The following is a 19,375-nucleotide window of genomic DNA, read 5'->3' on the forward strand; positions in this document are numbered from 1 at the left end:
ACACATTTTTTGAAACAAGAGGAAAATTTAAAAAGCAAGGCTATCCTAACACCACCAGAAAACAAAAAATTGCAATATTTCAAGATCTGCCAATATTTAGCTTGCATGTTTCCTTTCTTTGTGAAAATCAGGACTTTCCAGGTCACTGAGAAAGAGAAACATTTAGTTCTAGGTGCAGCATTGCAGGGCCACCTTTGAAATGAGGGATGTGAGGGCAAATATGGAATGAAATGAACCTGTTCTATTCCTGGTTCATGTGATGGAGAGGAAGTTGCTTCTGGACTCCCTTTCTTTGCAAATTTCAAAGTTAGCTCAAAGCCAAGTTATCGTGGTTTTAAGAAGTAACATAGCCCTTTGGGTTTTCAGGGGAATAGTGCAGGAATAAAATCTATCTTGGAAGAGTAAGATTTATGTTTATGTGTTTACTCCAGTGGAAGGGTTGTGTCTGAGATACTCACTGTGGATATTAAAAAAAATCAGTGATTATGAATTCAGGGTTTCAATATTCCCCTGATGCCATTAACTTTTCAAATACATAATTTAACATCAAGAGGATGGGATCATGGGCTCTTTATAAATTGCATTCAGGGCAATACAAAAAAAATCAAACTAGTGTAAATGTAGAAAATTTGTACTATGTGGATCACTGAATTTTAACAGGCTATAGAAAGTTGTTTATTTTTAGAAATCATTTACAATTCATTATGAGGCAGGAATAGCAACTATGTTTTTCTTGACTATTGGGCATAGCTAGACAGTAAAAGTAAAAAGTCTCAGTATCTGATTACACATGATTGAAGACTGATGCACTGGCAAATACTAGCCTATATTTATTTTTTAAATTTCCAGACATACACAAATCTTTAACTTTCTATTAATAGATTAATTAATCTATTAACTTTCTATTAATACCCATGTAGAAAGCTCATTTTAAAATAAATAAAGAGTGGACCCCCATCCAAGGGCACGATGCCAATGCTCACTGGCAGTGTTATTGATAAGTAAATATCCCAGAGGAAAATATCCGAAACCTAAATGTCAGCAAAAGGAATGGTTCCAAGAAGTAGAAGCAGCTAAATATTGTAGGGAACAATTTTTATTAATAAAAACCCTGATCTTTTTACTTTGCTTAGAAGATACTGACTTAACACATCTAGAGGGAATAATTTCTTCCTCCATCCACCCCTTGGATAAGATAAGCCTGGCCTCTATTCTTATTCAAACCTTGGTAGGATGTAGAAAGAAATAGTAAAGAAGCTACGGTCAGGCTACTCTTTCCTATCCACGAGCCATATCTGAAACTAGTGCCAGAAGACTCAAGAACTTGATAAACAGCTATACTTGCTCTTGAGTATCTAGCTCTATACAAAACTTGGTATGTTCCTGACATGCAAGCAAAGAACTTGCCCTATTTCTGTAGTTACTTAAAGTTGAATGTGAATTCTACTATTAGGACTAGGACCTTTTCTCTGTGCAACTATAAGAGCTGCTTTCCTCTTTTCATACTGAATTATTACAACCTTGTACAGCCCAAGACAAATTTGAGATTTACAGCGATTGAAGTTCTAATGGAAAACTAAGTTCCTAAACTAGATGTGTATGTATGTGTATGCATTTCAACCCTGGCTAACTTCCTGTTTGAATTATAGGTAGAAGATTGAATGAACTTAATTTTCCTACCCCCTTAATAATAGAAAGTTTAAAAATTATAGTATTCTATAACATACTAGTTATGGGTAGATGTAAGTTTTCCAACAGAATAGCTTAACACTTTTTATCAGTATCTTAAATATCTAATGTTTCAAGTTAGGCATTTTTTTAAATAATGGATTTATTATCCAGTATCAGTTCATTTAGTTATGAAACAACAATATCTATTCTATCTCATTTTTGGCTCAAGTTTACACTAAAAATGGAAGCATGCTGCATCTCTTTAATGAGATGTTTAATATCTTAAAGGCTTTTATTTTCCTGAATGTAACCGGAATAAGATTAAGCAAAAGTATTGTGCATTCCAACTCATCATTACAGGAGCAAAGCAGATTACCTGCTGTAGTAAAATACCACAAGGGACACACACACACACACACACACACACACACACACACACACCCCTAGGTCATAAGAAAGAAATGAATCATTTTCATGCTTCCAGTTTAGATTTCTTTTAAAACGCTTCATCTGAAAGTACCTTCATCCATGCCATTAAGAATTTCATTCAACTCATCTTCAGTGTAGTCACAGAAATGCTCTTTCCAGCTGTCCCCATTCTCACTGCGCAGGACCACCAGTTCCCTTTCCTTTCCTCGAAGAGCCGCAAAGTGAGGGATCTCCACGATCACAGGCCTGACATAGCAATGCAGAACATTCAGTGTGGACAGGAGCTAACCAAGAGCAAGACAGGCACCTCGACTCTGTTGCAAAGTGACCTGGAATTCTTCTTTTGCTGGGGACAGGGACATAGTGGGCCATCCCCTGAAGCCCACAGGCTAGCAGATGGTCACACAGTAGCACTCCACCTCAGGGGCACCAATCCTCAGGTACATGCTGCTATCTTAAGCCAAATAATGTTTCCCTGTGAGTGCATGTGGCATTCTGGAACTTCTCCTTTGATAAATGTAAGTAGAACACATTTAACCAAAAGAAACGTACATGCATATCTATGATGTCTGCCAATCTCCTAAAACATTTTCGACAAGGTGTAAAATGACGAAATGGTTTAAGAGGAAAATGGCTTACACATTGCATAATTTGATGTGTCGTAAATGAGGAGATGTCAGAAAGTTGACTACTTGTGAACTAAAGAGCCATGCACTCATGGTTTTTGCTTATATTTCCTTCATTCAAGGAAACAATAGGCATGTGTACACAGTGTGGCCCTAATTGAGCCCCTCAGCAGACAGCCCAATTGTGTCCAATGCCTATTATATTCAGGATCCAGAGCATGCACTGCCCTATTATTTTTAGGTCACATTTGTTTTCAAAATATATAGAGGGTTTTGATTTTTGGGTCCAGGTTGCTTTGATACAGACTCCAAATTCATCATAACAACATCATAACTAGCACATAGTACAACTAGGCAGATCTCATGCTTAAACGAAAATGAAGGTCACAGCACTTTAAGGGGAAAGATATAAAAACATCACTCAAAAATAAAAGTCACATACCACAAGGGTCAGAAATGGTCCACTAAAGATAGGTTATACAGAATTTAAATCATAGAGAGGGACATGTCATGGGCACAATGACAAAAAAAGAGAAATCATATTGCAGAAGAAGGAGAAGAATGGGGGGCCAGCAGCCATCAATTTGTTTTAAGTCACTCCTACCCAAGGAATTTGGTTCCAGGAGGCCCCAGCTGAAGAATGCGGCTGACCAAACTTTCTCCCTCATTAAGTGGGGGAGGAGCCGTTGGCAGGTGAAGTTTACTGAGTACATCCAAAGCAGCAGTGAAAGAAAGAACATAGGTAAGCTTCAGGTATTGTTTTCTACAGAACCCCAGCGTCGCCAGCTGATCCACAGGGTGAACTTTGGTTTCACACTGCATTTGGTTCTGCCCCCTCCATTGGTCACAAAGAGCAAGGAACCGAGACCCAGAGTGTGCAATGGAGGCGCGTCTGTGCAAGGAGAGCACTTAGCTGTCCGGTCTGTCCCTAATTAGGTTCACCGCCAGGGCACTAGCCAAAAAGGGGGTAAAAATGCTCCACAAGAAAGACAAGCTGTTGGGAATATGATGAAAACTCTGCCCTGTACAGAGGCCAGATGTTTTCATGAATATTCCCCAACAGATCTGAAGATTATTAAAAAGCCTAAACTACCTGAGCATGAGGGGAACAGGGTCTGACACAGAATATGAAAAGAATCATTGGGGAATTACTCCAAACATAATGGCATTTTCTGATGCAACCCAGAACTTCACAGGCTCCTTGTAAAGCTCTGGTCTGTCTGATTGGAGGACATGAGAGGTGGTTGCTATAATTGGGAAATACAAACACACCCCTTTTCAGGTGTGTGAACATAATTTGGAGCAATCTGCTAATAGTTTGGTCCAAATTACAAAGCTTTAGAACATTTCCTGAGTTCTAAAGCAAGAAATCCTCTTCCCAGCATGACATCGGCAAAGTAAAAGAGTTCACAATTATTAGGATTTTCTCCCAGTATTTCAAGCACCAAGACTTAAATACAATTGATTTGTTTCAAAATATTTTGAAACTTGTCCCCCACCAAAACTTCATCCTTGTGTTAATTTCAGCTGTAGCTATTCATTTCTGGGCACATTGAAATGCCACTTAATATAACAGCAGCCGTACAAACAAACAGAAGAAAGAAGAAATGCTAAATTCTGCTCAAAATTGCCAAAATGAGCATGGTTGAAGTTAGTCTTGATGTATTTGTCTTAATATAAACTGTGACTAAATAGCCAATGTAATGATAAGGCTCAAGGTAGCAATTTTGATAGCTGGAAAAAAAAAATAACATTGATTAAATTTGTAGGTATTCTGTAAAGGCAACATTGCTTTCCAAAGTAAAGATAATGATTCTGTTTCATAACTACATGAGAATTTACATTTATGTTTGGAACAGAGCAGAATTTTTTCTTTGTGGCTTTACCACTTAATTCTCAGATGAGAAAAAAATACCTACCATCAGCTAAAATATTGGTTATTCACATTGGGGGTCTGGCAGCTATTATTACATCCAAAAAGAAGAAGTGGTATTCAACCTGAATGTTTAACTCATTAATGCCTTAAAATAAGAGGCGTGTAAGTGGAGTCAAGCATTGAGGTGCTACTTCCAATTTTAAAAATTTCACTGGTGCTGATCCTCTTTCAAAATGGTTTGACGTACCTTTTTCCATGCCATCCTAGTGATTTCATGTAGAGGACACAAGCTCATCGGTGACTAAGTGGGAGGTTTATCAGAAACCCTTACCCAAGGAACTGAGCACCAGAAGGTCCAACTTCGATCAGGCGACTGGCCAGGCCTTCTCCTTCCACCATTGGAGGCATTGTTGCCAGTCTGTGGCGCTTGACCAGTCGACAGGTGACTCGTGTTGGAGCAGTACATTTCCGAGGTGGAATAATGATCCGGAGCCCATTGTGTCTGCATCCTCGCATAGCACCACCTCGGGCATCCACCATAAAACTAACCAGGAAACTAAAAATTAAAATAGAAGATTAGATATGTTTGGAAATATTGGGCGCAGATGAACAAGCTTTGTCAAGTTGTTTTCCATAATGCTTTGTCTCAAAATCTCTCTTTTTTATTTAAATGCATGGTGGTAAAATGTTTGCTTTTAAAAGTTATTTTATTTTATACCAATGCCTTTAATTCTGTTTTGTTGTTATTCTAATTTTTATATTATTTTAATCTGTAGAGAAGAATTCTAATTTTTGCTGACAATGGTGATATTCAATATAAACTGTAAATTAAAAATAAGCCTAATTGATTTTGAAGGAAAATGGAATGAAATTACATAAAGAACAATTGACAAATTTCCTTTTGTTATAAATGGAAAGACTTCCGCTTCCTTACGTGTATATCCTGAAAAGTCTACATGTTGAAATAATACAAGGACAAAGCAGAGAGGAAAAACCAAATTGCAGTTTTTCTGCATCCTGTTCCAACATCATCTTACCCAGGATGTAGATTTTTAACTGATTATATTCTAAAGGAGGAGAAAAGCAAAATAATTAAATGTTTTTAATTGAACCAATTTGCTGGTTAAAATGTACTTTTTTACTTATTGAGTAGGAATCTCTCTGCCATACCATTCTAATTTAAACGAGGAGCGGGTGGATAAGGAACAAGTAGACTCCTCTATACACCATTTTTGAAGTGAAATTTCAGGCGTGGGAAACCCTGGGCTCATGCAGATGGAGGATATCCGTATCATCTGTATCATGATTTTTCTCAAACTGTAATAAATTGAATGTAAAAATTATAGCTAATAATTTAGAAATGTTAACAGCATCCCTATTAATTTTTCTCCTTTTCTTCTAGGCTAATGGTTCATGAAAAAGGAGAACTATAATCCAGGATGACTTGGTTTGTTTAAGTGTACCAAGAGAATGGGTTTGTCTTAACTTTGAAGTTGTTTCCTTTGGGATGGTCTTAGCAGATCCTGATTCAGGTTAATTTGAATGCTTGTCATTTGGTTAGTATTAACACTCATTAAAGTCTCCCAGGCACTTACCGTGTCAAGGAGCAAAAATTAAACAGCACGGCAACCTAAGGGTTGTGTACATGTATACAAAGACATACAAACTGTGTGTATGCTCTTTCACAAATTACATTAGCGTCTTTTCACATTTTCATTGCATTTGCAAGATCTTTACACCAAAATTGGAAGAGGAAAGCAACATATAGGTGTATCATGGCTCCGCTTATAATCTGCTCAGCACAGAACCAACTGGATTTGTCCCACCTAGATATTGCCTCCACGACAACATTTAAAACATTTGAAAGGTATTTTATCAAAGTAAGTTATGGGATATAAACACAAAACATTTATGTTATTTTTTAGATAAATGAAGAAAAATATCTTAGCATCTTCTTCAAAGCAGAACACACAACTTATTAAACATGCCATTAAACACAAATCCTGTTGCTAGTAATAAAAATGGGTGCGAAGGAGCCCAGAGTGCCTGTCTGAAGCACGTCATGCAGGATGAGACCACAAGAGGCAGCACAGTCCTTCCCACATGCAGGGGCCAGGCTAGACCTTCCATTCATACCTAGCCCGCTTAAGTTTTCAGGAAGGAGTAAAAACTAGGAAGTACAATCAACAGTTCAGTACTGAAGTGTTGATGTTTCTGGTCTTTACCAAAACATAATGAGAAAATATTTGCCACTTTTCTTATTACTAGTCTTCAAGTATGAATTCTTTAAAATTTTCTTTTTCATTTGACTTTTAAATGAACTATTTGTTGCTCAAAAGAATGAAAATACTGGTAACACTTCTAGACAGATATAAAGTTTTCCTTTCCATTTTATTGTTCTTATTTGAGTAGGATACTTAGATTGGTTTTTGTAAAAAAGTAGCAAAAAGTGACAAGTTTAAACTAGTGCTGCTTCCAAATTCATTGCAATATTTTTTACTCACTGATAATTAAGATTAATATTTCCTTTGTTTGTTTGTTTGTTTGTTTTTTTCATCTTTTGGTTACTGCCTCCATTGGTGCACAGACAGGAACTCAAACCTAGTAAGTAATTATTATAATACATCTGCTTGATGTTATCAATCCTCAGTACTATTTATACCTTTGAAGCCATTTAAGACGTTTCCACACTCATGTTGTGTGCTATAACCTCTCCACTACATTTATTCCATTGATGGCTTATGGCCTATATAACATGGAGCCTGGATCAAAGAACATGTAGAGTATCTTCTGGTGGCCCATTCTCTAAAGAGTGAATTGAAGTAGCTAAGTTCCTGACTGTAACAATGTTTAAGTAACTACAGGTTAGATTACTTGCCCTGATTGTGTCATTGACTGTGTCTCTTGAAACCCTCTTTTTGTTCTCACTTGCTCTATAGTTCCATTTCTATGCTCCTTTTCATGCAATATTTGTTAATCTCCTATTAAGTGTCAAGTGCCCTGCTAAGAACTGAGGATACAGAAAGAAAAGACATAGCAGCTGCTGCCAAAAAGTTTATGGTCTAAGCCCCAGATGTCACATGATGGTTTTGTCATTACTTGGAACTGCTTACTTTCCTGGTCACTGAGAAATGACTAAGTCCACACATAGGAGCCATAAAAGTGCCATAATAACAGTGAGCATGTTCTCCATATTTCTTCCTGTGTCCTCTAGAGCCTGGCACAGTGTGGATGGAACACTTAGCAGGCAGTCAATAAATAACTGTTGAATAAGCGAATGTACAACACAGTGAAAAGGGCAAGATGTGAGGAGCTGTATATATTTATATCTAAGGCTAACATAGGAGAAAATTTAATTCTTTAGTCTCTGGACAATCAGAGCAGTCAGAATTCATTCGAATCACTATATTCAGAGGTAGGAAAGCGGTTGGGAATGACTATCCTTAATGTTAAATATTCTTCTACAGGCGTATTCCTGCTCTAATATATATAGAGAGACCTAATAAATTGATTTCCTTTGATAGAGGACTGGTGGAAAATGAGAGTAAGCAAAAACCAGAAGTTTGAATTTAACAAAATAAACTGTTTTAATAGAAGTGAAAATTAGATGAAGAAAGACCAAAAATGGGAAAATCAAAATAAAAGCACTTAAAGCCTGAAGCTGCAAGCAGATAAATTTACCTATAAGAATCTCTATGTCATTGTAAATCTGGAAAGTAATATTTAAATATTGCACAAAAATCCAAAGCAAATTGGAAAAATTAAGGTGCCAATATGCATAATTCAGAGAAAAAATAATTTTTGTTTTCCTTGAGATAGGGTCTCACTCTATTACCCAGGCTAGAGTATAGTGGTGTTATCATAGCACACTGTAAACTCGATCTTTGGGGCTCAAGCGATTCTCCCATGTCAGCCTCCCGAGTAGCTGGGAATACAGGCAGCATCACTGCACCTGGCTAATGTTTGTTTTTTTGTTTTCAGAGATGGGGTCTCCCTATGTTGCTCAGGCTGGTTTTGAACTCCTAGGCTCAAGCAATCCTCCTGCCTTGGACTTTCAAAGTGCTGGGATTACAGGTATGAGCCACCATGCCCAGCCTAAATTACATTTTTAAAGAAAACAAGGCTTCATGTTTTTATCAAGTAACTAAAGGAAGAGACACAAACCAAAAAAAACCCACCAAGCTGTAGCGAGGAAATTTTCTTTAGAAGAGAAAGGGAAGAGAGAGAATAAAGTAAAACAGAAAGATGTCAAGAAAGAAATTAAAATATTGGAAGATATGAAAAAGCTAAATATTAATAGCCAAAATGAGTAAAACTGTTGATAAAATCTAGCATGAAAATACTCTAAACAAATTAGACTCAAATAATGCAATTGCCAAACAACTGATAAAAATGCTAAATTTACAAAATTGCATAAAAAAAGAAGTCTTTTCTTTAAATAAGAAGGAATAGGAAAAATAACTCAAGTTTATAGCTAGGTGCTGATGAAAAGTCTATTGACAATAGTCAGTATGCTTATCAGTTAATCCCAATAGTTGATAATATAAAATTAGGTAAGCATCTGAGTATTTTCATTAAAAATATCAGAATACTCAAAAGCGCCACTATTTGGACAGGTAGTAGAGTTAGGAGACAGGTATTCTACCACGTAAAACACAACTGCAAATAAGCAAAAAACAAATTGTAAGCAAACGTACTTTTATGTACCACAGGAAAATGAGAAAGGTTAGAAGGTGTGAGTCGCGAGATGCGTCGTTCACATACTAGAGTTGACTGAATCAATATGATTTTTCTCATGTTTGCAGGAGATTAAAAATGGGACAACATAATCCCTATAAACATTTGGAGATGAAAATAATTGAAGTAAAAACATATAATTAAATATGTTTAGAGGAGGTGGTAATAGAGATTGATGGCTCTGCCTGTCATCTATGAGCTTTAAGATTGAAGCCTCACCTGGCAATGAAAAATAATCCTGTTACCACTTAAGGTTGTGGTGAGAAATCTTGTGTGGGTAAAGCATACAGAATTCAATAAATGCCTGTTCCTATCATTTTCCTTTCTCTACACTTATAGGATTTTATGTATTTTAAATATCTTTAAAATAATACAATATACCACTTGAAAAATAAATGGGGAAACTAACCTTTACCTACAATGAACCTGAAACTATGCTAAGTAGTTTAATATGATGATGAAGTTTGTATTCGTTTATGAAGTTTACTTAAATAAGATATAAAAATACCATTATCACGAAGCACAGGAGAATGCAACAAGTACCGTGCTCTTCCCTGGGTCTAGATATATCTCTATCTTGAATTAATGTTGTAACCTCAGGTAAGTCACTAACGTCTTTAGGTTTCAGTTTTCTTATCCATAAAATGGGAGACTTCTACTAAATAGACTCCAAGTTGCCTTCCAGTATTGAAATTATATGCACAGTTTACTGTTAACTAGGTTGGGAAACCTACTTAAATCTTTCATTTCAGATGCACTGAAAGAATTCCTAATTGGAAAATAAACTGCTATTACTTCAGGAAATATATATTATTTTTGCTTTATGGTTAAAACAGCTGTTTTGCAGAAAATGTGTATACACACTGCACTAAACATTGACTTAAGACTGTACATATAAAAAATATCATGTAACACTTAGCTTTGATTGCATCTCTTACTCTCCAAATGAAATTCAGCAATCATGCAAAGTAGAAACTCTTAAAAATTTTCTAAATTGTGAGATACAATGTTATCACAATTTAAAAAGAATAAAAGCGAAAGCAACCATTATTATGCAGATGACTTGCCTACAAATACACAATTTGATTAGCTAAACAGTACATGCTTCAGAGGAGGGAGCAGAAAACCATGATCCAGTCTTTTGAGGACTACATCCTCCACCCCCAAAGTTACTACTCCTTTAGTTTTATTTTTAATTCATTGAGGACCATGGGATGGGAATGGGGAGGAAATTGCAGCATTCAGAGTTAGTTGAAAGAACAGGAAGAAAAAATCATCAGAGTGCTTCAGTGATCCTCATATACATAGCAAGAGGGCCTCAGATTAAATCCGATTTCTGAGGTACTGTGAGAAAAACCATAGCATGAGCTCTTTCTCCTCTGTAATTCCCTTAATTCCTTCCTAATCCTCCAAATTCTATAAACTTAAACATTGCTTGGATATGGCTTTGAAAAAAGTAGTTCAAATTTGTTAAAATCACCAAATAATTATTTATCAACCACTGTGTTCATGTATGGAAAGACAATAGCGTGCATTTGAGAAAAAGTATAAGGATGTATATAAAAGTTTTCAAAAATAAAAATATAAAACTGTATTTTTTATAGACTGATAATTTGTAGTACCATAATGGACGACTGTATAATAAAAATACTATAATTATCAGTCTAATAAGAACCTTTAAAAATAACGTTAAATAAATAACAGAATAATGGGTATCTTCAGAACACTGACTAGAGTCATTCTGCAGTACAATTTCTAAAATATCAAAAGGTTGCATTTATAGCAGTATTAGCAAGGAAATGCACTATTAATACACTTTCAGCCTTTGCCTCACCTAGAATATGGTACTTAAAATAAAACCCAGAACAACAAAAAACCCCTCTGCTAAGTGCCACTTAAAATCATAACCTTTAATAAAACCTTAAAATAGCTCAACCAATTTGCATAATTGTGGGGAACAACATTTTTCATCTCTATGTAGCACTTTTTCTCACAAAACAAGCTGGAGATGTGGAGACCCGTGACCAAGACAGGCAGTCCACAGTAAGTCTGGGACAGCCTCACTTTATCTCCACTGAAATTAAAAATACCACTTTCTCTTCATCACAGAGAAAGGGGAATTCAGCAATAGCCACAATTTGGAGAACATCAATCTTTGTATCTCTTTGGCTAGGTATCTTCACACTAAAGCATCCTGAGGCAAGGAATACGCAGAAGGAGATGGCAAAAGGGGGAGAGGAATAGGCAACATGTTCAGAGAAAGAATTATGCAGTAGTTCACCTGCTGTTGTCACGATCAAGACATGGAGAGGCGCGGCTGCAACAGAATAGATACTTTAGCATAGAGAAGGAACGGATAAAGTGAAATATAAGGAAGGAAATCAGAAGTAATTTATCATTTATACACCAATACAGTATTCATTGAAAACAAATGGAAATCCAAATGAGATATAGCTCGAGAAGAGCAAGGTATGGGGGCTTTGTGGCAACTCCCAGTTTAGGGAACTGGGGATGTTATAAAATCACTGGATAGGGGTTTGTAACCTTGGTCAACATCGGCTTGTGAGGGCGTTTAACAAAGTCTGGGTGTCCAAGAAGCTACAGAAACATCAAGGGTTATTATGATGAAAAACATAAAGTCTTTGATTTGATGAATACAGTTTTGATGCAAAAGTTTTTGTTTTATACATTTAATACTTTAAAAATAATGATAATAACTTTTTGGGCTATCACAGAAGAAATGCAAAAAGAAAAGGTACAATTTAAAGCATAGATCAACAACAAACACTAGCATAAACCATAAGGCAGGGTAGGTAATATCAATTACCTACTAGAGTATAGCAAAAAAAAACTACGCAAACAAAGTCTTGGTGCTTCTGTCAATACTTTATGTCCTGCTTTAGAGATTGCTGTCCTCCTCATTGGTCAAAATGTCTAATCCCACATTATAGTTCTACCTTTCACGCCTTTTCTACCTATGAGTCTGTTCTTCCGTAAAACCCTGCATAAGCTTTCACAAGATTCTCTTGTGTTTTCAACTCTAATGACATACAAAAGTATACATGCTTAATGGACCAGAAATCCAACCTTACTAAACACTTGTTTTGCTACTTATTATGCGAAAACTTTCTTCATCTAAAAGAATTTACCTTCGTGTATCTAAAGAAAACCCCTAGGGTGTTGTAAAATACATGAATAACTAACTTAACTGCCGTACATATTAGATAAACATTAATATTGTCAAGTGAGAGCCTTGACTTCCTTGCATTTCAAATATCCCATTATTTGAGAGAATATCTTCAAGATGATTTTTAAAATATACTGTATTTTTGGAGCAATTTTAGGTAAACAATAAAATTGCCTTCAACATGTTTTTATGAAAAGAAATTCTTTAAAAGACCACCTTATAGACCTCAAGTTAATGTAAGACTATGTAGGACATTTTAATGAATTGACATTTAATTGTTGGCATTTGACTGTAATTAAAAGACTACAAAAACTAAAGTCCTTTGGAATAACAATATTTAAGAAGACTTACAAAGCTAGCTACTGCTAAGAATTGTGCCTTACATCTTCTAATTCCTTATGCACTTATGAAATGAAGAACAATTGTAAAATTAAAATTCTTGCCCAAGATTATGTTGTTATGATCATGACTAGGATACTAGAAATAACTGTTGATCAGAGTCATTGCAAATGTGAAGACAACACTTTAAAATAAACAGCAAATATTAGTCTTTCTTTTGTCAGGTATGTGCTGTGTGTATTGAGCAGAACAGATTTTTTTAACACTGATACTGATTTTTTAATCACTGATACCTATTGTTCTCTAATCATGAACATTCATCATTGGAAACATAAAGTAGAGGTAAAATAAAATCACCAATACTGCTTGTTGGTAGAAACGGTGTCTTCTATTAATGTAAAATCCCTTTATTAAGTTTAAGAGAACATTATATGTACAAATCAGTGGCATGTGCATAAAAAGTTAACTTTATTATCACCTCTATCAAAATATCTGTTTTTTGGCTGGGCACGGGGGTTCATGCCTGTAATCCCAACACTTTGTGATGCCGAGGCAGGTGAATCACCTGAGGTCAAGTGTTCCAGACCAGCCTGGCTAACATGGCAAACGCTGTCTCTACCAAAAATACAAAAAATTAGCCGGGCATGGTAGTGCACGCCTATAGTACCAGCTATTCGGGAGGCTGTGGCAGGAGAACCACTTGAACTGGGAGGTGGAGGTTGCAGTGAGCCAAGATTGTGCCACCGCACTCCAGCCTGGGTGACGGCGTAAGACTTCGTCTCCTTTTTTTTTTTTTTTTTTTTCTCTTACATTTTGGGAAGATCTTGCAGTGGCTTAAGAATCCACCCAATTAATTAAAGAGAAACTAAGTTTTTCAAAAAATAAATGAAAGCTACTATTTAGGAACCTGATGTATAATGAATAAAATTACAAAAAATCTTGCCACATGACATGATATGATGAGTGTTACTCATATACATTAATATGGTGGTAGCTTTCAAATACCAGGACACTCAGAATCATTGAGCTTTCAATAGTAATAACCCATTCTGTTAGAGTCATCAAATGCATTGTGTTTGTTCAAACACTGGAGACACTAATAGAGAATAATTTGCCTGATTAAAAATAACAGTAAGTCAAACATTACTATTGTGAATTGGACCACATTGACGCTGCCATTTAGAGGAGTCATAATACATTTTCCTTAACTGATTTGCAATTTGTGAAAGATCTGGAACATGTGTATGAGGATTGTACACAACACTAATAGCTATAATCTACTGAGCACTTATTATTTCCAGGCAAAGTGCTAATTATTTAAAAAGCATTTAGTTATTAAAGCTCCCCTATGGGATCAATAATATAACACTCGTCTTATAGATATGGAAACTGAAACTCAGAGATTTTTATATAACTTATGCCTGATGTCACATATGAGTGTGACAGGATTTAATTCTGATAGGTCTGACTCCAAAGCACACTATTAACCACCATGTTTCTCTCTCTTTACAGATTAAGTGTCTTCTAACTTTCAATAACAACATATAGTGTGTTTCCTAAAGGCAGGGGCTAGATGTTACTTAGCTTTTTTCTTAGTACCTGGCACAATGTCAGGTACTTTGCAGAATTACACAAATGTGTGAAGAATGAATACATAAGTAAATAGAAGAAACAAAGAACATTTGAGAGAACCAGGTATACCTTAATTAACTAGCTCTCTCTAATAACCAAAGCCTTATTAAGCAAAGTTTTTCCTAACAGTTTATATAAAACATCTGTACTATTGGTGCTTGTAGAAAGTATCAATGCCAGGCCTCCAAAGTATTGGTCTGGGTTGAGGCCTGGGCACTAGTTTTTTTTTTTTTTTTTTTTTTTTGGAGATGGAGTCTCACTCTGTCACCCTGGCTGGAGTGCAGTGGTGCAGTCTAGGCTCACTGTAACCATCACCTCCTGGGTTCGAGTGATTCTCCTGCCACACCCTCCTGAGTAGCTGGGATTACAGGCGTGCATCACCACGCGCGGCTACTTTTTGTAATTTTAGTAGAGATGGGGTTTCACCATGTTGTTCAGGTTGGTCTCAAACCCCTGACCTCATGATCCGTCCACCTTGGCCTCCCAGAGTGCTGGGATTATAGGTGTGAGCCACTGCGCCTGGCCGGCACTAGTATTTTTTAAAGCTCCTAGATGATTCTAATGCGCAGCAAAAATTGAGAATTATCCAGAGTCAATATTAAATGCTTGAGATTCATAGGAAAACTGGTTTATTAAAGACTATGAATTTAAAGATCTTTATCTTAACACATAATTCATCTTTAACTACTGGATGCTGTTGGTTAATCGTAAGTAATGCACCATAATTACTTATAGGTGTATCTAGTTGTACACAATTGGGCTGTAATTGAGGTACTTAGACTATTTTACTGCCCTTCAGTAATGAAAGAACTTCTTTTAAAAGTTCCTTTTTCAAAATATAAATGATTTATTTTGAAAACTGAAGTATTGCCATGCACTGATTCTTTTGTAAATTCAGTTATTATTAGTCAATTAAATTTTACCTAAAACCATCTCATCACTTTGTAGGCTGCATATGAGCTTTAAAAACCTCATTATGATTTCTAGATTCTTATCTATGATCCTACAACACTCTACATCCAGGTCTCTTCCTTCTTACTTACCACTGTGAAGAAGTTCATCAGCAGAATGTAATGTTGTATGTTTTGAGTAACTTATAACTTTTTAAAAAAAAAAAAAGTAAGTAAATTTGAATGAAGTGTAATTTGTTTTTTATTCTCATGAATAAATCTTGTATCAGGAACTAGTCTCTACTTATTTAACAAGGAAAAGAGTATTAGGATTGTTTTCAATAACTATATAACTAATGTTATTGTATGAACCTTTACTTAGTATACGATTAGTTGAAGAAGTCTAAAAGTTTTAACTAAAATATCTTGGAACTCTTTCCTGAATAAAGAATATTTTAGAATAATAAAAATAAGAAAGAATCTACTTTTCAAAATAGTTCTGGGATTTATGGATAAGGATTTGAGGATAATAATTAAAACCAAAATATTTCATTTTGATATATAGAATATAAATATGGCTTAAAAATAATTAAATAAAAATAGAAATTTTACATATAATTATGATATTACTATATTATTGCCAACTACTAATATGTAAGGAAGAAATTGGAAGACTGTTACAATTTAAAACTCCTTAAGGAATTTATATTCCACATACTTGAACACCTTAAGAACAACTTTAAGTATGTTTGAAAGTATGACTCAAACTCCTATTTTTTAATGAGTTAATAAAAACAGGCAGCATTGCTTCAACAGTGATGTGTATACTCTCTGAATGACTTTAAAAAGATAACTGAGAACCTGACTGGTTGCATTCAAATTCCCTTTTTGTTTATATCCCTACTTCAAAAAATATATAAACTCCTCCTTATATTTGTGTGATTCAAGCTTCTGTAACATTATTTTAAAAGCATTAGAAAGGCATTTATTTCATTGAACCAATCAGTTAATCTTAATAAATAGAAACTTTCTAGAAATCAAATGATTCGGCCCCTCTTTTTAAGATGGCTTAAAGACAGTATGTGAATAGTAGGAAGGCCACCAGTATATTCCAGTTAGGCAGCAAGCTCTTTGACGCAATTCTACTAGTTGTTCTAAAACAATAGTCAGTTTTTTTTAATACTGAATTCAATCTTTTTTGCTGGTTTGTTGGTGTAGATATAGAGTCCATGGTGGATAAAGCAATGTTATTTACAAGTTTAAACAAAGGGCACCTCCACTGTAAAGCTAGCCACCAGCTAAAGCTACTGGACAAAGCTGTTATTTTCACTCCCATCTCTTTTTACCTCTTGATCAGGATACATAATATTGATTTACTCACCCTGAATGAATAGGACTGGAAGAAAGAGCCACGTTGTCTAAGTTCTCAGTGCCCCAGCTTAGGCGATAAGAATTCCTTTCTGCCTCCTTGGCTAGAGTTGACACCTAAACACAAAGAACACTGGATTGAATAAAAACACTTTGCTTCACTTAAAGTAAAATATAACGAAGTACAAAAAGTGGCATCACTGGAAAGTGGTATAACCTAGAAAAACTTCCACTTAAAAATAAAAAACCAATGTATTTACAATGAATCTTTTAAAATGCATTCTCTTTTAAACTGCATTATTTAAATAGATTATATAAGATTACATTCACGTAATTGTCTTTGAAGAGAGTAGGTATCCATCTATTTCCCTATACCCAATCCACCAAAAGTGATAAAATCATAACTAAAATTAAAATATTCCAGAATAAACTTTAAGCCTTTCTGACAGCTAACAATTTTAAATATTGAAAGATATAAGTTAACATTTACCATTCATCTTATACCTTAAATGCACCCTACCTCACTTTTTCCTTTAATGGAGATTTTATTTTAAAAATATAATGTTCATATATAATCTCCACAGAAAAATTCAATATAGCTGAAGAAATAAGCAGTATGCTTTTTCAGAAAAACACTGCTCATTGAAAAAATCTAGTGAACATTTTTCATGTTTTAGGAAAACCTTCAAATCTCTTATGCTAGCTTGTCAATTGAATTAAGAATGATTTTGGGGGGATTAAAAACTTTCTCAGGCCATTTCTAGCATCCAATAATGTTAAAAAGCTCTCCAGAAAGCAAAGACATGAAGGCAAAATGTCACATACCTGGTGACTGGGAATCACAACTGAGTCATCCATCACGGCACTGTCCCTCAGGTAGGAGGCATGGCTCAGAGTGTGAGACCTGTCGGAACTGAAGGATCGAAGGCTGGTAGGTTGGCAGGAGGCCATGGCATATACCAACAGCGGTAGTAGGGTTGGGATGACAAAATGATGAGCCGAGCAGGAGAGTGAAAAAAGCGTGCTATTAGCTAACAGCGCAACTTCCAGGGGGACACAAGTCTCTGTGTTGTCCTACCTTTTTGTCCAACAGCTGAACTAACACATCCTTTGACAGGCTCCTACCGCTCAATGGCAAGAGCACAAGGGAATCCAGAAGTTAAAATTTGATACTCCTAATCTGATTCATTTTCTTCCCAGAAATGTTTGAAACCAGCAATTGTAGTTTATTACTGCCAGTACAAGAAATTCACACAGGAAATAATTCCAGGATAGATTGCTTAAATCTGTGTTAAATGTCAATCTCCCTGCAACTAAGAAAAATATTAGAGGAAAGTAGACAGCCCTCAGAGAGAAGAACAAAATGAAAGCCCAGTTTCATTTTCGCTCATTATTTTCCATTCTCTCTCCATGCCTCTTTCTTCTCCTCTCTAAACTGTGAATGACTGAATGTTGGTGCATTCCCCTGGAAGGTACAGAGTGAAATGAACTGTGGCCAGATGCATGCTTCCTGCGGAAGTGGAGTTCCTCTTGTTTGTCTCTGGTGACTCCAACAATGTTATTATTTCAAACGAGAGCACTGTCCCCTTTGCATGTCCTGTGTGTGGTGAGTGAGGCACCAGAGTGTTGGTTGCCGTGGTGATGAGATGCATGAGCACAAGAAACCGTTTCTAAGCTCCAGCTCAGAACACAGACACACCTGCCAGCACAAAGACAAATTGCCAATGGCCACTGACCAAAAATGAGGTTTGGCTTCAAAATGGGATTTAGGCCTTGATAAACCATGCATTACATTTTCGAAAAATCTGAATTTCAAAGTTCTAAATTACATACTCAAATATAACAGGTAAAACTTGACATTTGCATAGATGCAATCTCATTCCTTTTAAATCACTTTGTAAAATCAGATGACAGATTGATATCTTAAATAAGTTATATTTTATACACTGTAGTTCAAGTATTAAAGATCTGTGTTCAAAGTATTAGCCCAAAGCCCATAAGGGAAAAAAAGAGATATGCAAGCTTTCACAATATTTATAAAAGCAAACTTTCATTTACTTTTAGCTAGTAGGTGTTTGGCCAGTGAAGCACTATAGAATTATGGACTAAATGTTAAATTAGCATATTTATTAGTATAAACAATCTTCATTTTGCAAGTATATTTAATTTTGTAAACCATGTACTATCCTATCTATGAGGTGTCAATATAGACCGCATCAATTGTCTTTGAGGAAATCATCACTTTGCAGGTAATTCATAGTAATCCAGGACCTCCTCCTTCTTATTTTACATGTAGGTATATTCCAAAAAAAAGTCTTAAAGGGTAAATGACAATACCCTTTAAGTATTGGGTATATAAAAAGAGTTGGTTGTCTGATCCTTGTGTTTATACATATATAAATCTGTGTTTACAATAAAACAAAATCTAAATATAACTTGAGAATTAACTATTTTATGTTATGTAGACTCTTGGAGAAGATTGAGGCTCTTGACAGAGCCTTAGAAATTTCATCAAGAGTTTTAGCTCCAGCATTTGGAGGCTACTTGTATTACAGATGGCTTTACATTTAGCTTTTGATGGGGGTTTAGATTACTGGGAAAAGTTATCTCAGCAAAAGCT

At 35.5% G+C, this 19,375-nt stretch overlaps 1 protein-coding gene across 50 annotated transcripts in view; it reads right to left on the bottom strand.

Annotated features, from left to right (window-relative positions):
• LOC105486421 (ankyrin 2) overlaps positions 1-19,375 on the bottom strand; it is a 698,368-nt gene that overhangs the window by 48,861 nt on the left and 630,132 nt on the right. For 19 of the 50 annotated variants that reach the window (XM_071093166.1, XM_071093151.1, XM_071093165.1 and 16 more), the window contains 4 exons: positions 17,581-17,683; positions 16,769-16,872; positions 4,934-5,158; positions 2,192-2,346 (listed from right to left, as the gene is read on the bottom strand). In XM_071093166.1, coding sequence (XP_070949267.1) covers positions 2,192-2,346; positions 4,934-5,158; positions 16,769-16,872; positions 17,581-17,683 — 587 coding nt within the window. Of the gene's footprint in view, positions 1-2,191; positions 2,347-3,330; positions 3,430-4,933; positions 5,159-11,620; positions 11,657-16,768; positions 16,873-17,580; positions 17,684-19,375 lie in introns of all 50 variants that reach the window. The other 31 variants (XM_071093129.1, XM_071093131.1, XM_071093158.1 and 28 more) reach the window with 4 other exon arrangements.

This window comes from Macaca nemestrina, chromosome 3 (assembly GCF_043159975.1).
Source record: "Macaca nemestrina isolate mMacNem1 chromosome 3, mMacNem.hap1, whole genome shotgun sequence".
Classification (NCBI taxonomy): Eukaryota; Metazoa; Chordata; class Mammalia; order Primates; family Cercopithecidae; genus Macaca; species Macaca nemestrina.